This window comes from Cyprinodon tularosa, unplaced genomic scaffold (genome assembly GCF_016077235.1).
Source record: "Cyprinodon tularosa strain WSP-4 unplaced genomic scaffold, ASM1607723v1 ctg982, whole genome shotgun sequence".
In the NCBI taxonomy this organism is placed as follows: Eukaryota; Metazoa; Chordata; class Actinopteri; order Cyprinodontiformes; family Cyprinodontidae; genus Cyprinodon; species Cyprinodon tularosa.
In genome coordinates, this window is record NW_024039765.1 from 255,806 (window position 1) to 281,042 (window position 25,237).

Sequence of the window (25,237 nt, forward strand, 5' to 3'; positions counted from 1 at the left end):
TGTGCTTTCTCCAACGTCCTGCAGCTTTTTCGTCACACTCTCAAAACCCCGCCCACTTTGCATCCAGAAGTTCAAAACGCATCCCTGCGTTGTGATTGGCCCGTCAGATTTAGGGCCTGGGGTATTGATGGAAGCTGGACCAACTCGCAGGCAAAAATAATTTTGACCGCTGGCGGGAGGGGCTATTTTACTAGGCTGAGACACATCTGCAATCAACAACAATTATTGAAGATTTCCAGAGGACTTCACCATTGAAATTCACCAGAGCTATAGTGAAACTGACAATGCCCACGTGCATGGCAGCTGGATGCTGGAATACATCGGGTAAAAGTGAAAAAAAAGAGTTATTCCACCTTTCTGATTCCTGATCCTCCACGGACGGGTTGGTCGTTGGATCGCCAACTTGAAGAGGGAGGATTTGCCATCGAACTTCTGGCCAGAGAAAAAACCCGTAATATGTAGCCAACATTTGGAAGAAGAAGGTTTTCCAGATGACTTGGATAATAGCGCGTTGTGACAAACACCAGATACAGCACTGGGACTTGATCAACAGCCGATACCGCACCGTGACGTCACAAACCAGTAGGTGGCAGTAGTGTTCTTTAACAACATGGTCAACCAAATGAAATTATAAAAGTATGTAATAATTTCTTACTTAAAGTTCTTTCAGAAGTCTGTATTTGGACTTTTCCTTTAAATTTCCAGACTGCTTTCACTGTCATTAAAGGGACAGAGTTAAGGATGTATCGCCATCTAGTGGTGCACAAAATGAATTACACATGAGAGACTTGCGTCTTCTCTTTAAGCGTGTGAGACCTACTAAGTGACATCTATTAACAGCAGCTAATAACTGTTGCATCTGAGCTTATTCTGGGTGGGCTGACAAATTAGCTGTCCCTGTTATATTGAATTACTGTAGAACGCAGACTGCAGAATGTCTGCAACCTCAATGTCCGTTTTGAAATCCACTCCCTTATAAATGGTCTCTAACTGGTAAAAAATTCTTTTTTCCCCCTAGCTATATGTGTTTTTTTTTTTGTTTTTTTTTATTCTTTCTTTTGCCTTTCACTCAACATTAAGCACTGATGTTCCTCCATAGCGACACACAGTGGAAGATAGAACGATCTACAGTTGTTTTTGCTTGAATTTAACTCTTCGGACTCCGATAACACATTTCCAGATACAAATAACACGAATCAAACTAACAAGTTTCTCCTCTTTCCAGCTTTCTAATCAAAAATGCAGACACAACACAGAACCTCTCATTGGGTGCACCACCACTTATGTACTTATGAACTAATACTTCTAGTCTATGTGAATGCTCTCGTTTCTTATATCATGGGATTAGACTTTCAAAGAATATATATTTATTAAAGCTTGCTAATAAAGAAGCCAGATTTGTTACACACTGTCCCTTTAATGCTACTGAGAAGAATCAGATCATTTAATGTCAGTTTACAGATATCAGAATCTGACAAACTTTAATAATAACTTTATTACTTTTAGATAATGGGTCTAAGTGAGATTCACTGGTATTCCAAAGCCTAAAAATGTCTTTCTAACCCTAACCAAACTGATATATGTTTATAACCTTGTTTATCATCTGTTTTTTGCATTTCTTCAAATCCTAACATGAGTTGTGGCTTTTTGATGTTTTATAAACTGCATCTTCTATCATCTATTTTCGAGGGATTCTGTGATTCTGCAGGTGTGGCAATAATCAGGCCAAGGTGAGTCTAGTGAAACTGAGCCAAAGGGATGTAAATAATGCGCCAAGCGGGTTGAAAACTGTGTAATGTTTGATCCAACCATTAGTTTAATTTAAGACATATTGGAAAAAAATGTATAAATCGTGTAGTGCATATAAATGCACCATGAGGGATGCTCTTCCAAAAAAAAAAAAAAAACCTGAGAAACTTGAGAGAGTCAGACTGTTTACTGAATGGGTCGGGAACAGATCTGGCTGCCACCAGCCTTCAGGTGAGCTAAACGTGGAGGGTACGGCTAAAAATGCACCATGTTACTTTAAATCATGGGATATTATTTATATTTTCACATGAGGTCAAATTGTTTTGGTAAAATTTCTCTAAAGATAAAATCGTTTAAAGCTGTATTTTGTATTTAAGCACATCAGGGGGTTTTCCTCATAAGTATTTGTTTGATTACAAGTTAATGTGACAGAAAGGGGAACGCACAAGAAATCTCAGTAATTCTTCAATTATTTATTCCTGTACATCATTTAAGTTCCCACATCAGTGATTGCACAGAAGAGGGCTGCAGTGTTTTGGTGTGCACTATCCTCTCCCTTTTTTTGGAAATTTCTGGTACTTTTTAATACAGTTTATTTAGAAATTCACAACACATGTAATCTCAATGCACTTTACAGAGCGAATTCAACCAGATCATACAGTTAGATTGGTTTAAAGTTTTCTGTGGAAAACCAGCCGATAGCATCGACTCATTGACTCTTCAGCAATCCCTCACACTAAGCATGCTTGTAGCGACAGTGGAGAGGAAAAACAGGTATAAACCTCCAGCAGAACCAGGCTCAGTGTGAGCGGCCATCTGCTGAGACCCACTGGGGTTCAAGGAGACAGAAGCAGAGGTAGAAAAAGAAGCATAGATGTGAAAGGCAGATGTAAAAGGCGGCCCAGTCCAGGAAACACACAGCCAGACGAGCTCCGAGCCAGCTCCCATGTCAGAGGATGAAGAGAGCACATCCAGTTAGTCACAGTCAGAGAAACAGGACTACACTGGAAAACAGGCCAAGCTCCAACATCTATAAACAAAGGTGTTGATGGCAGCAGCACAGCTGATATTTCTCTCCAGGATGGAGTCACAGCCAAACAGGAACAGACCAGATGAAGCTACTATGAGAAAAAGCAGAGAGAGCAGAACGTTAGAGATTGAACTAACAGATTCTGCAGAGTGGGAGAATAGAGATAGAATGATGAAAATTGGTCCCTATGTCCTCCAGCAGTCTAACCCTATAGCAGCAGAAAGATAGAGCAACAGTGTGCCAAAGGTAGACTTAGACAAAACTTTGTTATTTTGTATACATAGACAAATTTTCGATGCATTTCCATTTATAAAGTGCAGCAGTGATCAAAATGGTAGAGCTATATTTTGGGGTACAGCTAGAAGATCAGCAGCATCTGTATGGCTGGAATAAGTCAAATAATCTAAAAAATATTTCAGATCTGCATCAAATCTAAAAAGCATCTAGAAAACAAGCAGTTATAATGATGTGTACCACTGTGTGCTTAGGGGACTTTTGTTTCCAGGCAGAGTACTCCTGGAGCTGAATAAGCAGTATTGTTTTCTCAGTAGTGATGCCTGCTGTTTGGGAACAGAGTCAGCTGAATTCCCAATGAGTTTCTAACTGAGAACATTGAATCTGAGTGGGGGCCGCTGTAAGAGAGGAACAGATGCATCTATAACCGATTGGTCCAATTCATCTTCTAAACATCTTCATCCACCTCAGATACAAGACCATAAAATCTATCTTTTAGAATAGATTTTGTCACCATAGCGGCTGCAGTGTTGTTGGTAGAGCATCATACCTGACCTTATATCATGGGCGGCTCTTAACAAGGGCCCGTAGAACTGATCCTGGCCCCTGCTGTGGCCCCTGCACTGAATACATTTCTCATAATGCAACCGACATAGATTTGTACCTTCAACGTATTTATGTCTTTACATTTCTGTTTTAATCATGACTTAAAAATGAAGGTGATGCCCTCCATGCTGCAGTCGAATTGAGATTGGATCACAGTTTTCATCTGCTAAATGTTACGTTAATAATACGTTATTATCCAGTAAACAAAATAAATTTTTCAGTCCTAACATACATATGTACAGTTTTTACTTAAATGTTTGATTTTTTTTAATTTTTTTATATACTTTATGTTTATTGAATGCGTTTCATTTAACAATCACATACAGAACACAGAACGAAAACCACTGTCGACAAGAAGAGTTACTTACATTCTGATAAATATGAAAAGATACAGGATGAAAACAGCAAACAAATTTACATTTCAATCTTTGGATTTTTGAGCAGCTTTTGAAGTGACAGTACAAGTGACCTGATCAGTTATTGTTTTCTAGAAATCTAGTCCATTTGCTCCGTCTCTTTTTATAAAGATCCGACTGCAGTCTCAGCATAAATGTTAACTTTTCCATTTTGTGGGTTTCCTCCACCAGTTCCAGCCAGTTCTTTATTGTTGGTGGGTCAGGTTGTAGCCATTTTCGAGTGATCAGTTTCTTGATTTTTAGTAGATTTTTAGTAGATATTTGTCACTCATATTCAAACTCTCAGGAACAGCTCCGAGCAATGAGAACATGGTAGGTTGTTTAAGTTTAAGATCCAAAATTGTCTCAACCTTCTCCAAAACGTCTTTCCAATAAGACTTGATCTTTATGCAGGACCAGAAAATATGACAGTGATTTGCCTCTTCATCCCCGCATCCTCTCCAGCATTTAGAATTATTCGGGTTTCCATGAAACTGCTGCTTCGGTGTCCTAAAGAAAGGCAGCAAATTTTTCAAACTGAACTCACGCCAATAGTTTGAGGAAGAGGTTGAAGCAGCAGATTCACACATATTGTCCCATTGTTCTTGTGATATTTCAGTTTTCAACTCATCCTCCCATCTTTTTCTAATGTAATCTGTTGACACTCCTCTGGATCTCAACAATCCCTGATAAAGTTTGGAGATGGTAATCTTGTCAGGCTTTGAGTAAGCTTGTGAAATCAATTGAATTATCTCGTTAGTTTCTGAGATGGAGTCTTTTAATATGTTTGAAAAAAAATATTGTCTAAGTTTCAAGTATCTAAAGAAGTCCCCTTTTCCTAAACCATATTTTTGTTGAAGTGTGTGGAAGCTTGGTAGTGTATTTTTGTCCAGTATCCTGCAATAAGCTGTTATTCCTTTCTGTGACCAGCTTTTAAAACTGGAATCTAATTGGTTAGGGGTGAAATCTGAGTCATAGGCAGCTCATTTAAGAATTGGTATCTGGTTATCCAAGTTTAGTTTCTTCACCACTTCAAACCAGGTCAAAAGGGTGAATGACACTAGGGGGTCTAATTTTTTCCGGCATGCAACTGCAAGTTTCTGATCCCCAATCAGAGCTTGTATTGGAATGTTTCCACACTTGGTTTCTAAATCTTTCCATCCAGCCTCGTAAGTATGGTCACACCACTGTGCTACTGTTTTGAGTTGGGCTGCAAGGTAGTAATCATAAAGATTTGGGAGTGATAACCCCCCTTTTTCTTTCCTGATTGTAAGAGTACTGTATCTAATCCTGGGTTTTTTTCCCTTCCAAATAAAGCGAGATATCAATTTGTCCCACTCACAAAACTGAGAGTGAGGGATTCTAATAGGCAAATAAATATATAAGTATAATAACCTAGGTAATACTGACATCTTAACTACCTCAATTCTTGAATTAAAATCAAATATAGATCCCGACCACTGCGTGAGGTCTTGTTTAATTCTCCTATTTACAGTTTCAAAGTTTTTTTTGTACAGGTCGTTTAAAAGGTATCTCAACCATATAGCCAAGTATTTGATTGTTTTCTTAGACCAGTCAGTAGGGATTTTATCTTTAAAGGAAAATTCCGGTTTTTAACACTTTTAGCCCATTTTCTGTAGTGTCCAGGATGAAATCGAATGATCGACACCAAAATTTTGACAATTGGTCCTGTCTCTGCTATTTGGCTCATGCAGAATCCCCCCCTGGCTGCTTCAGAATGGCTTCCATAGTGCATGTCCAATAATGTCCTTAAAACAACCTTAAATGTTCTTTTTTTAAAATATGCTACTCACCGGGTCGTCAGCGCTGTTCAGTGATGTTCCAAAAAAAGTTTCGTGAAGAAAAACCGTTCCTGTCTTGTTTTATTTAGCATTTTGTAAATCCCAGAACTATTTTTTCCGATACATCACAACAGCTTATAAACTTCCGCTTCCCGTTCGAATCTGAAGCGTTGCACACTCCAGACCACTAGTTGGCGACGGTATCCTCTACCGTCAAACTCAAAGTCCAATATGTCCTCCTCAAGAATCCACCTTTCGTATTCCATTTTCAGAGTTTTTGAAAGTGTTTAACAGAGACGTTAGCACCTCGACGTCGGAGTACACAGGGTGAAGCAGAAACACTTGGGCCTTGCGAAAAGACTACAACTAAGCGTAAACAGGCCCCATTTCCGTTTCCGGTGGCGGAGGGATATTGACTATTCCAACAGAACTCAATGGGATTTACAAAATGCTAAATAAAACACTACAGGAACGTTTTTTCTTTACGAAACTTTTTTTGGAACGTCATTGAACAGCGCTGACGACCCGGTGAGTAGCATATTTTAAAAAAAGAACGTTTAAGGTTGTTTTAAGGACATTATCTGACATGCACTATGGAAGTCATTCTGAAGCAGCCAGGGGGGGATTCTGCATGAGCCAAATACCAGAGACAGGACCAATCGTCAAAATTTTGGTGTCGATCATTCGATTTCATCCTGGACACTACAGAAAAGGGGCTGAAAGTGTTAAAAACCGGAATTTTCCTTTAAGCTCACCCGATGGGTAGTAGTTAAAACACATAATCTGTGTTTTATCCATATTAAGTCTGTATCCCGAGTAGCTGCCAAATATGTCTAGTACCTTTAGGACGGCCAGAATGGACTGCTCTGGGTTCGCGAGATATAGGAGGATGTCATCAGCATACAGTGCTATTTTATGTTCTCTTGAATTTATTACTATGCCATGAATATCATTGTTCTCCCTAATTGCCTGGGCGAGAGGTTCTATATAAAGTGCAAAAAGAGTTGGAGAGAGCGGGCAGCCTTGTCGAGTGGATCTCTCCAGCTTTATTGTGTCTGTCAAGCGGCCGTTTATCTTGATTCTAGCTGTGGGTGACGAGTATAAAGTTTTAATAATGTTGATTGCGACATCTGAAAAACCGAATCGTTCCAAAACTAGAAATAAGTACTCCCAATTCACACGATCAAAAGCCTTTTCCGCGTCTAAGCTTGCTATTACTGCTGAATGATTATTTGTTTGAATATTATGAATTATGTGAAGTGAGCGTCTGATATTATCCTTAGTTTGTCGGCCAGAGACAAACCCGGTTTGGTCACCGTCAACCAGATCAGGGACAAACGCGTTCAGCCTATTGGATAAGATAGATGCATATAGTTTGTAATCTTGGTTAAGGATCGAGATTGGTCTAAATGAACTGCATAAATTTTAGTTTTTTCCTTCTTTTGGTATTACTGTTATAATTGCTTCAGACCATGATGGCGGTGTTGTCGTTTTTCCTAATGTCCAATTTAATGATTTTAGTAATACAGGGGATAGTTCTTCTTCAAATGTCTTATACCATTCGCCTGGAAGACCGTCAGTACCGGGTGATTTATTATTTTTTTATTGCCATTTTCAGTTCCTTTTCAGTGATGTGTTCAGTTAAACTTTTTTTCTGACATTTTCCAATTCTTGGCAAGTCCAATGAGTTGAGGAATGCCTTGACATCCTCTATTTTACTTTGATCTTGTATAATATGTTTGAAAAGCTTTATCAATACCATCCAAACTGTTTTCTGCTATTCCTGTCTGTGGGTCAGTTATGGAGCAAATTGAGTGCATCATTTGCTTTTTGTCAACTTTTCTTGCTAGTAGTTTTGTTGCCTTTGGCCCAGCTTCATAAAATGATTGTTTTAGGAATTTGTAGTTTTTTTCTTCCTCTCTTTTATGTATATCCAAAATTTTACTCCTTGTCTCTTGGATTTGTGCATTAATATAATCAAGTTTATTTTTGATTTGCAAGTTCTCCAAGTCTTTTAACTTGGTTTCCAATTTATTTAGTTCTTTTTCCTTCTCTTTCTTCATAGCGGAACTTAATGATATAAACTTGCCTCTTATAAGTGCCTTCAATGTGTCCCATAAAATATTAGGGTTGACCTCTCCATTGTCATTGAATTCTAGAAAATATTTTATTTCTGTTTTTATTTCTTTTATAACATTTTTATTATTTAGCAAGCTTGTGTTTAACCTCCATGTGTTTTTTTTGGGTCTTATATCCAGGTTAAGTATACTGGCGAGTGGTCTGACAAGTTCCTAGTACCGATATCACAGCTTTTTAGTCTGTGTCGGTCATTTTTAAAAATCAAGAAAAAATCTATTCTTGAAAATACAGCGTGGGGGGGGGGAAAATAGGTAAAATCTACTTCCGTTGGGTGCATCAGTTTAAATATTGGCAATTTCACTTTTTCTTTCTCCCGATTGTTAAAATGGAGCATAGGCGAACGTTCAACTGAAGAAACTCATTGCTCTCCTACATCCACCAGCAACACAGCCAATCAGCTTTGAACCACGCCTCCATGCAAGCCAATCAGCATCCAATGTTCATCTTAAAAGGCTTCCGATCCGCACTTGTCTGCTCCTGTGCTCAGGCGGCGGATGCGCTGTGACTTCATTCAGATGACACCGTTTGAATCCCCCTCCAGCCCCTCCTCCACCATCGTAGCTTAAGCTTCATCAGAGTTTCATTCCTCCCGGACTCTTACTGCGTTCCCTGTCTCATTCCAACCGGTCCAGCAGTAGACCGCCATGTTGAGCCTGGTTCTGCCAGAGGTTCTTCCCAATGTGGAGTTTTTCCTCTCCACTGTCGCTTCATGCTTGCTCATCATGGACAGGTTCTCTCAACCTGTGTTATCCAAGCTGGACTTCCATCTTCCAGGTCCCTGAGTGCAGCTCTAGTATCAGCTCATGCAGTCCAATGGATCTCCCCATAAAGCTCAGCAGACCGTCTCACTAACCAGCAGTCTACAGACTGACCAACTTCATCTATCTCCACTTCATCACCAGTTTCAGGCCTGGGGGGGAAACAGCCCTTTTCTTTACTCCTGTTCATGCTTATCTATCAAAATACAGCGCTATGTTTCCTGCTGAGATCTGAGCACCAAAAACAAAGTAATTGTATCAATTCATTTCTCCTAATTGTCTTTTCTCTTCGTGTGAGTTTTTAGATTGAAATGGCTTATAAAGGTCTACATTAAGGTGTTTTAGATTCTTTTCCCACAGAGGAAGCTTCTTCTGTGGGAATAAATGGATGGAGAAAAAAAAGAATATGATATCCATGTTTATCTTTGTGTTTTGGATTATATTTCAGGTATTTTTTTCTAAAAAGCACGCAGAGTACATTTTTGGAAGATGTATTAAAAGTGGCATGGAGCTTTAAGGGTTTGTTAACTCCACCACAGCCTACAACTCAATGCAAACCCGAGCGCAGACAGGAGTGTGGATCAAGGTGGCCGGTCCATAAACAAAGCGCTCCATAGTTTGTTAGGAGCTGAACCTAGACCACTTCCTCCAAACTGTAGAGTTTTGTAGTTTCAACTAGGGCTGCAGCTAACGATTATTTTAAAAATCGATGAATCGGCCGATAATTTTTTTGATTAATCGATGAATCGGACAAAAAATATTTTTTATATTAACCTCTTTATTCCAAAATAAACATTTTAGACAGAACAAACAAGCACACAAGTACAGGTTGCTCATTAACTGTACTGTTGCAATATGAAAAATAAATGTTTTTTTTAAAACTACGCAAACTTACATGAGAAATGTAGCTGTACATCCACAAGATATAGGCTACTTTGTTTCATAAAGCGCAAAAAAAGACATTTTTGTTTTTTAAAGCACCTAAGGGGTTCAAACAATAGGCCCCCCATTTCAACAAATGAGTTTTTTTAGACTAGAAGAGTTCTGCCTTTTAAGACAGGAAAGTATAGCAGTTAAAGTTGCTACTTGAGAAAATACTGAACCATAGAGATAAAAATAGCCCTGTGATTCAAATTATAAATTGTATTTGGAATAAAAATGAGAGAACTAGGGGTGCTAAAAAACACATCCTCCAAAGACAGATATTTACATGGGAATGTGGCAGATAATTAATTGACATATTACTGATCTTGCTGGATTTTATTCTGCTTTACTTCCATAAATTGCAGGATCTTCTTTACTTTATCTTTGCCAGAAGATTTAAACTTTAAAAGCCTTGCCCTCATAATTTGCAAGTTAATTTATTTATAAAGGTTATTTTAATTATTGTGATCAATTTGCGCCGTCAATCCCAGCAAACTTCCTGCGGCTCTGACTGCAGCGCTGAGAGGGACTCCTGCGGGAGAACAGGGTTGGGATGGGGGAGGCGCCCCACGGCAGCAGCTGCTGCTGCAGGACAAGAGTAGGAACGATACATGCTTTCATGTAAGAGTCTCCAAAAGCCGCCAGTGACGCCGTAAAAAGTCGCCAGATTTGTCGCTAGTCGCTTTTTTAAAAAAATAGTCGCTGGAGGGGTCTGAAAAGTAGCTAAATATAGCGACAAAGTCGCAGAGTTGGCAACACTGCACCTGCGGCGCTGACTCGCTCTGCCGTAATTTTTTTTTCTTCCTCTTTCAGTCAAGTGGCAGTGATGACGGCGGCGGCGGATGACGCATTATCGCGCGACACAACTAATCGATGATGAAATTCGTTGCCAACGCTTTTAAAAGTCGATTTTTATCGATTTTATCGATTCGTTGTTGCAGCCCTAGTTTCAACCCTCTTGCTATTGCTGGATAATCCAGTCGCGCTAAGGAGGGCTGAACCAGAACATCTAAAACACGACTGAAGAAACTTTATCTTTAGACTAAATCTCCATATCAGTTTGATTCCAGACGTCTTCGGGGCACTTTGTTGTTTTAAAATCACTGAAGATGTCATGATTCTTCCCTTTTATGGAATGTTGTGTTCTGTTTAAGTTTTCACTTTGGGTTTCCAGTTACACTTTGATTTAAATCATTCTGTGTTTTCTAAGTCATTAGATTAATTTCAATTTAGTCTTATTATAGCTATTTTCTTGTTATATTTAAGCACTGTTGTATTTCTTGTTTACCCTCTGTTACTCTCTGCTCCCTTCTAGTTCCTTCTGTCCACACCTGCCCCCAATCAGTTGATTATCACCATTGTTCTTTTTGGCATATATCCTCCTCCTCTGCTGTTACTGTTTACTGGACTCATTCTTTGTTCCTTAGGTTTATTCCTCCCTGGTGTCTCATAGTTTTTGGTTCCGGAGTTTCTTGTCGTTGGTTGTAGATTATTGCTTCTAGATTTTTTTTCTTCTTCATTAAATTTAGCAAGAAAACTCCTCTAACTCTTCAGCTCTGCATTTGGGTCCTCAACAAGTATCCACTAACCTTGGCTGAATAGTTGGAGTTTAACTGTCGATGTGCAATTGCCGTCAAGCTTTGCTTAAAGGAATAGTACACCCAAAACATGATTAGCCTTCATTTTCTACTCACCCCCATGCTGAACAACACTCTGGAGTACTTTTTTGATATCTCAAATGCATCTGGAGATCTGGGAGGCTTCTTGCTGTCTGCTGACATTCAAATAATGGAGGTCTATGGCGCCCGAGGCAGAAAGGTCCATAAAAGTCCACAAAAAACGTGTCAATATTCCTCCATACTGCTCGTCCAATGTATTCCAAGTGTCCTGAGTGGGTAGCGTCCATAATTTACTCGAAACGAAGTCATTTAGAATGTTTTTAGAGCATAAACAGTAGTGTATAGGATTTCCTAAAAGCGCGTTCACGAGTCTACGGAAACCGCGGCAGACCAAACCAGATGAAAGTGCGCATTCAGCATCTGCTCTGACAATAATGCAAGCGTAGAAGAAGAAATGTGCTGTTTACCTGTGCAAAGAAAGAAACAACGAAAGAAAAATGTCTGAGGACTTCAGTGTTGAGGAAGAGCATGAGTTCTTTGCCGAGCTGAATGCGCACTTTCATCTGGTTTGGTCTGCCGCGGTTTCCGTAGACTCGTGAACTCGCTTTCAGGAAATCCTATACACTACTGTTTATGCTCTAAAACGTTCTAAATGACTTCGTTTCGAGTAAATTATGGACGCTACCCACTCAGGACACTTGGAATACATTGGACGAGCAGTATGGAGGAATATTGACACGTTTTTTGTGGACTTTTATGGACCTTTCTGCCTCGGGCGCCATAGACCTCCATTATTTGAATGTCAGCAGACAGCAAGAAGCCTCCCAGATATCCAGATGCATTTGAGATATCAAAAAAGTCCTCCAGAGTGTTGTTCAGCATGGGGGTGAGTAGAAAATGAAGGCTAATCATGTTTTGGGTGTACTATTCCTTTAATATGCAGACATGCAAGCTCTTACACGAGCTCTGACCTCCATTTTTTTTGTCATGATTTGAAATGACGAAAAAACGTTTACGAGCAGAAAGGTGCGTCTTGAAGCGGAGGGAGAAGGAATGTCTTCTGAAGCCGCTGACATGTTCATTTGTGGTATCGACCCGGATCTAGTTCCGTCCGCTTTCCCATCAGCTCTGACCCACTTCTCTGTCCCTGCTATAGAAAAACATGTTTGTAACCAGATCTTCTTCCTCCACACGTTTGCTGTGTCTTCTATGGTCTCTGTCAGAAATTCAACAGGAACTCTTATACTTTTTTTTTTATTGTTCTGAGCTGTTTAAATGTTCGATGCACCTCCATAAACTACAGATCTGTGGAGCAACTGAAGGAGAAGCTGTCCTGATGCCAGATTCTCCCACCTGAGCTGTGGATTTCTGAAACTCCTCCATAGTCACTATTGGTTTCTTGGCTGATTCTCTGATTGACGCTCTCCTTGCCCATCGTTAATACCCATATCTTGATGTTTCCAGTTGGCCCATCTTCTCTACATGATGGATTGGACTGATCTCTTGGATACGTTCATTTTAAATGATTAAATAGTGTCATTTGCTTTCTCCCTGACATGTCTGATGTTCCTTCATCTTCAGTGCTGCTTGTTCACTAAAGTTTTTTTTATAAAACTTTACCTAATATAATCAGGTTTTCTCTGAAACCTTAAGATAACAGCTGCATTTAATACTGAGATGTAACTATATGTCAGTAGTTTTTATGCCTTTGCTTACGGATCAGTGTCTTTATCTGGCATTCACTTTACAGCCGTACACTAAAGGAAGAGCTTATTTTAACGCGACAAAATGTGATCCTTTGCAGCAACCAGAGCTACGGAAGAGGATTAGGGCCACTGAAAAAAAAAAAAAAGTTAACTGATTTTTTTTTTTTTTGACTTCTTTCTCTGAATTCTGACTTTAATCTCAGAATTCTGAGAAAAAAGTCAGAATTCTGAGATTAAAGTCAGAATTCTGACTTTAATCTTAGAATTCTGACTTTAATCTGAGAATTCTGACTTTTTTTCTCAGAATACTGACTGTTTTTATTGTCAGAATTCAATCAATTCTGAGATTAAAGTCAGAATTCTGACTTTAATCTTAGAATTCTGACTTTAATCTGAGAATTCTGACCTTTTTCTCAGAATTCTGACTGTTTTTATTGTCAGAATTCAATCAATTCTGAGATTAAAGTCAGAATTCTGTGAAAAAAGTCAGAATTCTGACTTTAATCTCAGAATTCTGACTTTTTTTCTCAGAATACTGACTGTTTTTATTGTCAGAATTCAATCAATTCTGAGATTAAAGTCAGAATTCTGAGATTAAAGTCAGAATTCTGACTTTAATCTTAGAATTCTGACTTTAATCTGAGAATGATGACTTTTTTCTCAGAATACTGACTGTTTTTATTGTCAGAATTCAATCAATTCTGAGATTAAAGTCAGAATTCTGAGATTAAAGTCAGAATTCTGACTTTAATCTTAGAATTCTGACTTTAATCTGAGAATTCTGACTTTTTTCTCAGAATTCTGACTTTTTTCTCAGAATACTGACTGTTTTTATTGTCAGAATTCAATCAATTCTGAGATTAAAGTCAGAATTCTGAGATTAAAGTCAGAATTCTGACTTTAATCTTAGAATTCTGACTTTAATCTGAGAATTCTGACTTTTTTCTCAGAATTCTGACTTTTTTCTCAGAATTCTGACTTTTTTCTCAGAATACTGATTGTTTTTATTGTCAGAATTCGGTCAGAATTCTGAGAAAAAGTCAGAATTCTGACTTTCCCATGTTAAACTGAAATAAAATTTAAAAATCAGTTAACTTTTTTTTTTTTTCAGTGGCCCTAATCCTCTTCCGTACAGAGCAGACATCTCTGCGCTGCGTGTAAACCGTCTGGCTCGCTGTTTCCACAGTTTCCAGTTTCCTCCAGTTTGGTTCTCCCTGCAGAGCAGCTGAGCTCACAGACGGGCAGCTGAATCAGAAACTCTCAGTCAGAAAAATGTTTTTTTAAATAGAGAGGTGTTACTTATCTTTTCTGTTTTATTTGAGGAGTTTCCATTAAGAAATCTGAATCTGAATAATTTTGTTCCTGCAGCCTCAAAAGGCAGGAAAGACTTTTTATCATCCAAAAAACAATCCACTCTACTTTGTTTACAAATTTGAAGACATTTCTCTTCCCTTCCAGTAAGCTTTTCCAATTCAAAGTGTCAGAATAGAGTTGAGTTCGAAGCTTTATAGAGTGAACCAAAAACACTTTTATTTTGTCTTAGAAAACATGCAAATTGAACTGGATAAGCGGGTCCGCCCCTTTGGAACTGGGTGGTCTCAGATTTCAGCTTTCAAAATCAGCACACTGCACATTATCTAGAAATAACTCAAAATGTATGAAATTATGTGTATTTAGCTGTTTTTTGAGTAGGTAAATAACATTATTTTGCCAATAAAATAAGGATTTTTACTCTTAACCCTTTAAAGCCCGATCAAACAAAACAGAAAATTACTTTTTTTTATTTGAAGTCCTTATTTGGCCTTTTAACAAAATATGTAAAAAGAAAAAACAGAAATACATTTTTGATATTAATAATTTATTGCTATGCGATAAGTCAATATTATTTTTTGTGTAGCCTCCTGCCCTCTGTTATCAGGTATATCTGATTGTTACAATAGGATTTTGAGCAAAGTTTTTACCATTAAATTATGCAAAAAGTGTCAGATGCAAAACATTTCAGAAACCGTATGTATCAAATACGATACATTTGGAATTACAGGGTTAAAATAAGGTAATTAGATAATATGCACTTGAAATAAGACAATGACATCATTTTTTGTTATTTCAAATGTAAATTGTCTTATTTCATTGGCAAAGTGTCTCATTTACCTCCTCAATTCAAGAAAAAAAGCATTTATTTTAGAAAAAACATTACTTATCTAGATTTCGATTTTTTTCCAATGCAGCTTTTGAGTTGATTCCTTCCCGCTATCATTGCAACCCTGACCCCATAGAGGAGACTAAAACACCTCGCCTGTTTCAGCCAGGCCAACAATTTCAACTTTCAGAGTCATAAACATTTATCGGGCATTGCAGGCTAACAAAGAAACAAAACGACCCCCATTCCTAAGGGGCGGACCGGCTCGTCCGGGTCAATTTGCATGTTTTCTAAGCCAAAACAAAGCTTTGCTTTGGACCACTCGATAAGCGCCTCGAACTCAACGCTATTTCTGACACTGAATTGAAAAAGCTTCCTGGATGAGAACCAAAACGTCTTCAAAGTTGGAAACAAAGTCCAGTGGATTGTTTTTTAACTTTTTTTGGAATGACTGACCTGGATGACTGAGAATCTTCACCAACTTTTTATCATCTACATTTCCTCTCAGTCTGCAGCAACACCTGCTTCTTTAATGGCTGCATCTCCATGTTTCTTTTAGAAGAGCTGGAACAAAACATGTCTTCTAGTTTACAGAGAACTGAAGAAAGGTTTTGTTGATTTAAGTATTTTTTTAGGTCTTAGAGAAACACCATAAATTAATTGTCTCTGGTCCAGGATCTCGATGGATATAATTCAGTTCCAGAACCCCCCTACCCCCCCTTCAGCACTGCTATTTGAGCTTGAGAGCGATCGTCCCTTTCCAGGAAATGGTCTGAATATGGTGGCTGATCTGTCAGTCGCTTCAGGAATAAAATCAACTCTATGTTCCTATGCATAGTCTGCTGGGGTCCAGTGATACAAACGAAGACACCGATCATGGTGCATACTGACACCTAGTGGCCATCTTCATTACATTCATCTACTTAATTTGTTCTGGATCAAATACAATGAATTTTAAAGTAGTTTATTCTTTTATCTACAGCTCATAATGTTGAAACAGGGTTTAAATGTTTTTTCCCCTGCCTATAGTTTGTATGTTGCTGTTTGTGATTAATCCCTCTTGTCCACCTTAAGGACATACGTATCTCCTATGAAGCAAATGATAAAGGTCTTTTTTAACCTCCGCTATTAGACAGAGGAGCAGGTTTTATATGTATGAGTTACCCCTGAACTCTTTCTTCGCTGTTCTTCACTTCTGTCGCTGTTTTTCTGTCTCCTTGAATGAATCACTGACCACAGACGCCCGTTCCATTGATGCAGGCATCTCTATTCAGACTGAAGTGGCCTGTGCTCCCATTACAGGTACCACAGCAGGCCACTGGCTGGTGTCGCCACGGTGACACTGGCTTAACGGGACAAGAGTCCTGCTGGCTGTGACCTCATGCTCCTTGGTGGTTGTGTGCTCCTGTTGTGCGTATGTGTGTGCGTGATAGAGGGCTCTTGGTACAGTGCCATGCAAATGTGTTTATACCCCAAAAAACGATTAACGCTACCAGCACACATTCCAGTGTGTTTAGGTGGAAATTATGCGATATAATTATGTGAGTTTTATGCACCACGAATTGGTGTATAATTATAAAAATGATGAATTTTCGAAAGGTTTTACAGAAAAATAAATAGGCCATGTTTTTGACTGAATCAATACTGGATAGAGATTTTTAGGGTATGTCATTCACAGCTTCTTCTACACTAAAAAAAAAAAAAAAAAACGATTCAGAAATAAGTACAAATTTCCTAAATCAAGTGTATTTACTCTTAATTCTAGTCGGTAAATGAGATGATTTGCCAATTGAATGAGTATTTTTACTCTTAAAACAAGATAATTAGATAATATGTGCTTGTAATTAGCAGTGTTGTATAGTAACGAAGTAAAAATACTTCACTACTGTACTTAAGTATATTTTGGAGTACTTTATACTTTCCAAGAGTAAAAATTTTTTTGAGAACTTTCACTTTTACTTCACTACATTTACAAACTTAATTGCATACTTTTACTCCGATACATTTTCAATGTTTGGTTTAGTTACTAAGTAAAAAAAAAAAAAAAACGAGTGAGAGAAACGCAGGTGTTTTGACCCCGCCTACTGACTACAAAGTTGGGTCTTGCCTGGGTTCGTTCATCAACACCAATAGGATTCGCCTGTTTCACAAAGCCAGTCTAAATTTATCCTACATTTGGTTGTTTATATTATTTTAAGTGAATTTAACCTTCAAAGTTTACCAAAATGTAATTAAAACTGCACTTACTTTTTACTTATACTTTTCACTACATTACTTGAGTACATCTATTTTTACAGTAATTCTTAAACTTAAGTACAAGCCATTTCAGATACTTGAAGACTTTTACTCAAGTAACATTTCAGTCAGTGACTTGGACTTTTACCAAAGTCATATTTTGGAGAGGTACACTGCAAAAAATGTAAATCTAAATAAGTCATTTTTTTCTTAAAATAAGTGCATTTTATCCTGATTTGAGGAGATAAATGAGAGACTTTGCCAATGGAACGAGACAATTTACATTTGAAATAAGAAAAACCAATTGCATTGTCTTATTTCAAGTGCATATTATCTAATTAACTTATTTTAAGTGTAAAAATACTCATTCCACTGACAAACTATCTTATTTACCTGCTCAAATTAAGGGTAAATACACTTGATTTAAGAAACTTTTACTTAATTTCAGATTGTTTTTGCAGTGTACTTATACTTTTACTGGACTCTGAGATTTCAGTACTTTATACAACACTGGTAATTAGACAATGCAGTTGCTTTTTCTTATTTTAAATGTAAATTGTCTTGTTCTATTTACAAAGTATCTCACTTACCTCCTTCATTCAAGACAAAACGCACTGATTTTAAGAAAAAAATGACTTATTTAGATTTTAATTAGAGACTGACTTAATTTTCTTCCATGCTAAATAGGTGAATCTAAGTCCGATTTGTCAGTGAGTGTCTTTGAACAGAAACCATGCATCATGTTCCCTTTCACTTCACCACAGAAACATAAGGACAAAAAATTTAGATTGTCGCATTTTAACTATATGTTTGTATGGAGCAAAATTTGTTGCATTGTCAAGAGCAAAGAATACATTTTATGAATGGAAATGTAAATAAACAATCCCATCCAAAAACGAAACTTTGAAAACTTTGCAACTTTGCTGTTGTCTCATATTTTATTTAAATAATCTCTCTTGAATTGTCAGATTTTGCTTCCTTTTTTTTATTTAAAATTTCTCTTATTCCGTTTGAGTTTTACAAATTGCATTCTTTTGACATTCTTTACTTCTGGGGGCAGGTTTTTCCCCGGGAGTGTTGTTAATTAAAGATATTGCCCTGGATGGACGATAGCAACAACATTATTATCGGGCTAAAGTGAAACGAATGCAGTCTGTAAAACTTAAGATGAAAAGAATGCTTTTCATTAAATCCAACCTTATGAAGAAAAATGTATGAAACTTTAAAATATAAATTCTGGTTAAACATTTTTTTTAAATAACGCTACAAAATAAAATCTTGAAATAATGAAACATTTTTAAAAACTATTAAATAAATGAATAAAATCTTAGAAAACAGAAAATGTACTTATTAATTTCTGTTCATTTTTCATTTAATTTTTTATTAAGAAAAGGTGTTGTTTGATTTAAACAACAACTGAACACAATTCCCTCTGTTTGTTTGTCTCACATTCAAATAGGAATTCTTTAACCTTTCCTACTTTTCTAGATTTGCTGGCTAACTGTTGACAGATTTAACCACCCGAGCTGGAAGTTCTGCAGCTCCTCTAAAGTTCCGATAGGACAGTTCAATTCAATTCAATTCAGTTTATTTATATAGCGCCAAATTCACAACACATGTCATCTCAAGGCACTTTACAGTTCAACCAGATCATACAGTCAAATTGATACAAAGTTTTCTATCTAAGGAAAACCAGTTGATTGCATTGACTCATTGACTCAAATACAATCCCCCACACTAAGCATGCTTGTAGCGACAGTGGAGAGGAAAAACTCCCTTTTAACAGGAAGAAACCTCCAGCAGAACCAGGCTCAGTGTGAGCGGCCATCTGCCGAGGCCGACTGGGGTTCAAGGAGACAGAAGCAGACATACAAAAAGCAGCTGTAAAAGGCGGCCCCGTCCAGGAAACACACAGCCAGGCAGACGAGCTCCAAGGCAGCTCCCATGCCAGAGGACGAAGAGAGCACATCCACTCAGTCACGGTCAGAGAAACAGGACCACACTGGAAAACAGGCCGATCTCCAACATCTATTAACAAGGGTGTTGATAGAAGCAGCACAGCTGATGTTTTTTTCCAGGATGACGTCACAGCCAAACAGGAACAGACGAGGCAAAGCTACTCTGAGGAAAAGCAGAGAGAGCAGAAGGTTAGAGATTGAACTAACAGATTCTGCAGAATAGGAGAACAGAGAGAGAAAGAAGCAGAATGATGAAATGGGGGTCCCTATGTCCTCCAAAAGTCTAAGCCTATAGCAGCATAACTATAGAGATAGCTCAGGATAACCTGAGCCACCCTAACTATAAGCTTTATCAAAAATGAAAGTTTTAAGCCTAGCCTTAAAAGTAGACAGGGTGTCTGCCACACAGACTAAAACTGGTAGTTGGTTCCACAGGAGAGGAGCCTGATAACTAAAAGATCTGCCTCCCATTCTACTTTTAGAAATTCTAGGAACCACTAGTAAACCTGCAGATTGAGAGCGAAGTGCTCTGTTAGGAACATAAGGAACAATCAGATCTCTGATATCAGATGGAGCTTGGCCATTTAAGGCTTTATATGTGAGAAGGACGATTTTAAATTCTATTCTACAGTTGGCTTCTCCTTCTCGTCAGTATTAATGGAGAAACATTTCTTTGTGTTTCCAAATTGTTCATCATCTTTTTACTCTCAGAAGATGAACTGGATAGAGAGCTCTGGGATTTATTTAACACCTGAGATAATGTTTTAGAACCTCACTTTACTTTAAAACCATCTCCTCTCCAGGGTTTTATACCAAAAACAGAACAGCTAAGATTAAATTCTGACTTCTGAAAGCTAAATGTTTTACATCATCAGATTACACGGTGTAAAGCATATTTATGCAATGTATTTTTTTTTTTTACTTTTACATCTAATAATTTTTCATTTTCAATTCAGTTTAATTTATTAAAAATTTTCTATCTAAGGAAAACCAGTTCCCTCACACTAAACATGCTTGTAGCGACAGTGGAGAGGAAAAACTCCCTTTGAACAGGAAGAAACCTCCAGCAGAACCAGGCTCAGAGTGAGCGGCTTCTGCTGAGGCCCACTGGGGTTCAAGGAGACAGAAGCAGAGATAGAAAAAGAAGCATAGATACAAAAGGCAACTGTCAACCAGCTCCACAGGCGGCCCCGTCCAGGAAACACACAGCCAGGCAGACGAGCTCTGAGCCAGCTCCCATATCAGAGGATGAAGAGAGCACATCCAGTTAGTCACAGTCAGAGAAACAGGACTACACTGAAAAACAGGCCAAGCTCCAACATCTAGAAACAAAGGTGTTGATGGCAGCAGCTCAGGATGGAGTCACAGCAAAATTTTCCCCTTTATAATATTCTCTACATTATGGTCTGAGACATTTTGCAAAGCCACATCATAAATTATTTCAAGGAATTTGGCCAAAGCAAATCCAGTTTTTATAGATAAAATCTACGATATAAAATGTCACAAAAAGATATGAAATCATTTAAATGAAGTTACCAAACCGATTGCATTGGTATTTTTAGAATAGAAATACCTTTATAAAGAGTAAACAGAGTGAAAAAATAAACTGGGAGGTAAAGTTAATGACAGCAACTGCAGAGGATGAATAATTGGAGAGGAGTTATAGAAAAGTAATCAGTGCTTCCTCTATGAACGGCTCAGAAACAGAGTGAAGTGTTTAATAGTTATGTGATGAGATGTGAGAATGGGGTATGAATACTTTTGTAAGGCACTTTATCAGGTCTGTGAATCAGTCAGTGGCACTGTGGCAGTGATGCTTTGTAATTGGTCTAGTTCTAACGCAGTGTTTCTCTGCTTCCTTCTCCCCCATGCTTCCTTAATATCATTTTTATAACCGTTGTTGTTAAGTTGAAAAATTATTTTTTCTTTTTTTTATTCCTTTAAAGTAAATTCCTCTCTAACCTCTGTGATGTTTTCCCTTCTGTCTGACACCATCAGGGATGAACGGAAAGAGCATCCTGTCTGCCATGGGCCGACATACCCCAGAGCACTCCGGTGTGATGAGTGCAGCGGGCTCAGGAGCTACCACGTCCCCTTGCTCATCCCGCTCTTCCTCACAGCGGTCGGGAACAGCGGCCCACACGCCCGGGGGGGGGCATCGATCGCCGTGCATGCAGGCCAAACCTTCAGAGGCTTGTAGCAATGCCTTGAACCCCAATGCTGGTTCTACCAAATCCCCAGTGTCCCCAAAGCTCTCCTCAGGTGAGTATGGCTACAAGATCTTTCCCCCTTTGAGTAAAATGACCATCTTCACACACAGGACTTAAAGGGAGAACTCATTCTCAATTCAGATGTTTGATACATTACATTAAAATAAAACAAGCAAACAGAAACAACTCACTTCAGCTGAAATTAAGAGTCTAAAAATAGAAGAGATAAAAGAGCCGTGACTGCAGTCGCTGTTCTGAATCATACCATAGATGTTGAGGTAATTTCTCCCTGTCATAGTTACTTATTTTAATGGACCTTACTTTGTGCACAAGTATATAGAAACTGGAAGATGGTGTACAGCATTGCAGGATGAAGTATTGGGATCTGCATCCGACTTAGCTGGCCCATCAGCTGACCATGGAAACCCACTCCATGGAGCTCTCTACTTGTTAGAACCAGATCCCATGACTAAATATTAAGACTGAATGCATTATAAATGACAACCAAGAATGCAGGAATGAAGGCGGGTGACAAGCTCAACATATAAGTTGCAGAGTTAAAGGAATAGTACACCCAAAACATGATCCATCTGGTTTGGTCTGCCGCGGTTTCCGTAGACTCGTGAACGCGCTTTTTAGGAAGTCCTATACACTACTGTTTATGCTCTAAAAACATTCTAAATGACTTAATTTCTAGTAAATTCTGGATGCTACCCACTCAGGACACTTGGAATACATTGGACGAGCAGTATGGAGGAATATTGACACGTTTTTTGTGGACTTTTATGGACCTTTCTGCCTCGGGCACCATAGACCTCCATTATTTGAATGTCAGCAGACAGCAAGAAGCCTCCCAGATCTCCAGATGCATTTGAGATATCAACTCCAGATTGATGTTCAGCATGGGGGTGAGTAGAAAATGAAGGCTAATCATGTTTTGGGTGTACTATTCCTTTAAGGAGGCAGATAAGAACGTAATCAGCGGCTGACAGGCTTTGAGCGGGTGACATTCTTTTTATCGATAAAGCGCTGGCACTTTATCGACTGGATTTGAGCAAACTGGAGACAGGCAAAAACAATCAAGGACATGACCGGAGTCTGAAGCCAGAAAGAATCCAATGAGAGTTCGAGTAGAAGAACACAGAAAGGCAGGTGGTGCACAATGACACTGGAGTGCATCTCATACAGGAAAGCACGAGACAATCTGGCAAAGACTGACAGAGAGACACGGGTGCATTATTAATAGACATGATAACATATGTTAGGAACGATGTTAATAAGGAGGGACGCAGGTGCAACTGCTCACTCTAATTAACAGTAGAGCAGAACAGAACGAAAAGCAGCCAAAAAGGCTAAATTCATGATGCTACTAACAGCTCACGATCAGAAGCCAAAGTTTTTTCTTTCAGCTCAGTAGAATACAGAAAGCCTAAAACTACTATTCTCTGTGCAGCTCAGCCTCTTTTGAACCCATTCTGTCAGGAACTACCACACTGACCTGAGCTGCCGTCATTCCCAGCAGCTTCTATAATTATATGCAGTGAAAGCACAGAGAAGCAGAGAAGAAATGTAATGACTGCGCTAGTTATCAAAGCCCCACGCTGGAATTCACTGAGCTCCTCATTACACATGTGGTTGCTGCGGCTGCAGCGACTGGAATAGCTTGAAATGATGTTTGGGATGGGATGATGTTGAACACCTGGGATTATAGTGTACCCACACCGTTGGTTATAGATAGTGGAGCTTGGCCTGTTTTTCAGTGTGGTCCTGTTTCTCTGACTGTGACTGGCTGGATGTGCTCTCTTCATCCTCTGGTATTGGAGCTGGCTCGGAGCTCGTCTGCCTGGCTGTGTGTTTCCTGGACGGGGCCGCCTGTGGTAACCTGACTCCGCCAGATGGATTTGCTCCGCATATCCATCTGGGAACCTTCCGTTGAAGTAATTTTGGGAAGGGGTGAAAATACTGGTTAGCTGATTGGCCTATGTTGGTGATAGACGGGCCAAATAAACCAATCAGATCAACCAAGCATATGGCGTACTAACAGAGCGACAACGAAGACCAATTGATAGATCAAACTCTTGTCGAAACCAGTCGGGAGAAGAGCAAAAACATCTTTTCTTCTGAGAAAAGCCTCCAGAGCAGTGTTTTGCTCTTCTTTCAGTGAAGAAATACTCTGTAATTCCGATAAAACTTGCTCGATAGCAACGCTAACGCTAGTTTCATCGGCTGAAGCCGCCATGTTCTTTAGACTGAACTGTCGCGCTTCTCGTTGCGTCACACCTCAACCCGCCTCAAAGCCAACGCTGATTGGACGTTCGTTTGGTGAACGGCTCCAAATTTTCTTCAACGGAGAGTCTCCAGACTGATTAGCGAGAGAAACCTTGAAAGCTCGCGAGATCAGGATGGTCTCACGAGGCTACGCCTGTGGAGCTGGTTGACAGTTGCCTTTTGTATCTATGCTTCTTTTTCTATGTCTGCTTCTGTCCCCTTGAACCCCAGTGGGCCTCAGCAGATGGCCGCTCACACTGAGCCTGGTTCTGCTGGAGGTTTATAACTGTTAAAAGGGAGTTTTTCCTTTCCACTGTTGCCAAAAATGAGTAATGAGTCGATGCAATCAACTGGTTTTCCTTAGAAAACTTTAAATCAATTTGACTGTATGATCTGGTTTAATTGTAAAGTGACTTGAGATGACGTGTTGTGAATTTGCGCTATAGAAATAAACTGAATTGAATTGAACTCGGCTTTGCTTTGCTTTCGAAGAGGTTTTAATCAACAGGCGCTTTAAAGACCTTCCAGGATTTAGTTTCACTGTTTATAATGCTTTAAAGCATAAGGCAAAAATAAAAATCTTTGCAAACTTTGTCAGTAGAATGAGAGGCTGATGACTGGTTGAGTTGGTATAATCTATTAGCTGCTAGTCTTGTTCCTTCCTTTTAGACCTCTTATCGTATTGTGTGGCATTGCCGCCCCCATCTAATACTATAAATAGTGCTTTCTCAGCTTGTTTTCCTCAACTCTCTGTTGTCTCCTCATGCTATACTGTGATCACAGCTCTCCAAACCTGTTAAACTAATGCAAAAGTGTGTACTTTGCAGGTGCTGTTGCTCATTTAGCCTCATTAAAGTAGGCAGAGGGCTCGTACCTCAGCGCAGACAGTGATCGGTACTGTGTGTAACATTGAAGGTTTGTGTTGTGCAACTTACAGAGAAACATCGATCCCTGCGGAGAAGCCCGTCGCCTCAGAAAGGCTCCCCACAGACGTCACCTCAGGTGGTCTTTCTCAAGGACATCGTCTGCTACCTATCGCTGTTAGAAAGGGGGACGCCTGAGGACAAGCTGGAGTGTAAGTGAAACGGGGGAGTGAAGTGTGATGCAGTGTGGGGGGTTCAGCTTAAAATTCCTCTGAAGTAGAAAATCTATGGAGTGAAATTTGTTCCAATAAGGGATGGATAGAACACATTAAAAACACCCTCAGTCAAAAAGTAGAGTTTTAGAGTAATTTCTGTGTATGCAGAAGTTATTAACATTAGCAGTAGCATTTTTATTGGTCTGAGAAACCACCCAGAATATAAAAGAAAGCATTTGCAAACCTAAAACTTGGAAAACAACATCTCAAAAAAAAAAAAAAAAACAGTAAAAAACACACACATATATATATATGTATATATATTATGTCCTTTTGCAAGCACATCATAATGTTCAAAGTTGCATTATTTAAAGGCATTTGTTTTA

At 38.8% G+C, this 25,237-nt stretch overlaps 1 protein-coding gene across 3 annotated transcripts in view; it reads left to right on the forward strand.

Annotated features, from left to right (window-relative positions):
- LOC119777156 (diacylglycerol kinase beta-like) overlaps window positions 1-24,879 on the forward strand; it is a 100,386-nt gene extending 75,507 nt beyond the window's left edge. For 2 of the 3 annotated variants that reach the window (XM_038275953.1, XM_038275954.1), the window contains 3 exons: window positions 16,342-16,404; window positions 21,294-21,557; window positions 24,711-24,879. In XM_038275953.1, coding sequence (XP_038131881.1) covers window positions 16,342-16,404; window positions 21,294-21,557; window positions 24,711-24,856 — 473 coding nt within the window. In that variant the 3' untranslated portion in view covers window positions 24,857-24,879. The remainder of the gene's footprint in view (window positions 1-16,341; window positions 16,405-21,293; window positions 21,558-24,710) is intronic. The other variant, XM_038275955.1, reaches the window with a different exon arrangement.
- The last annotated feature ends 358 nt before the right edge of the window (window positions 24,880-25,237 follow it).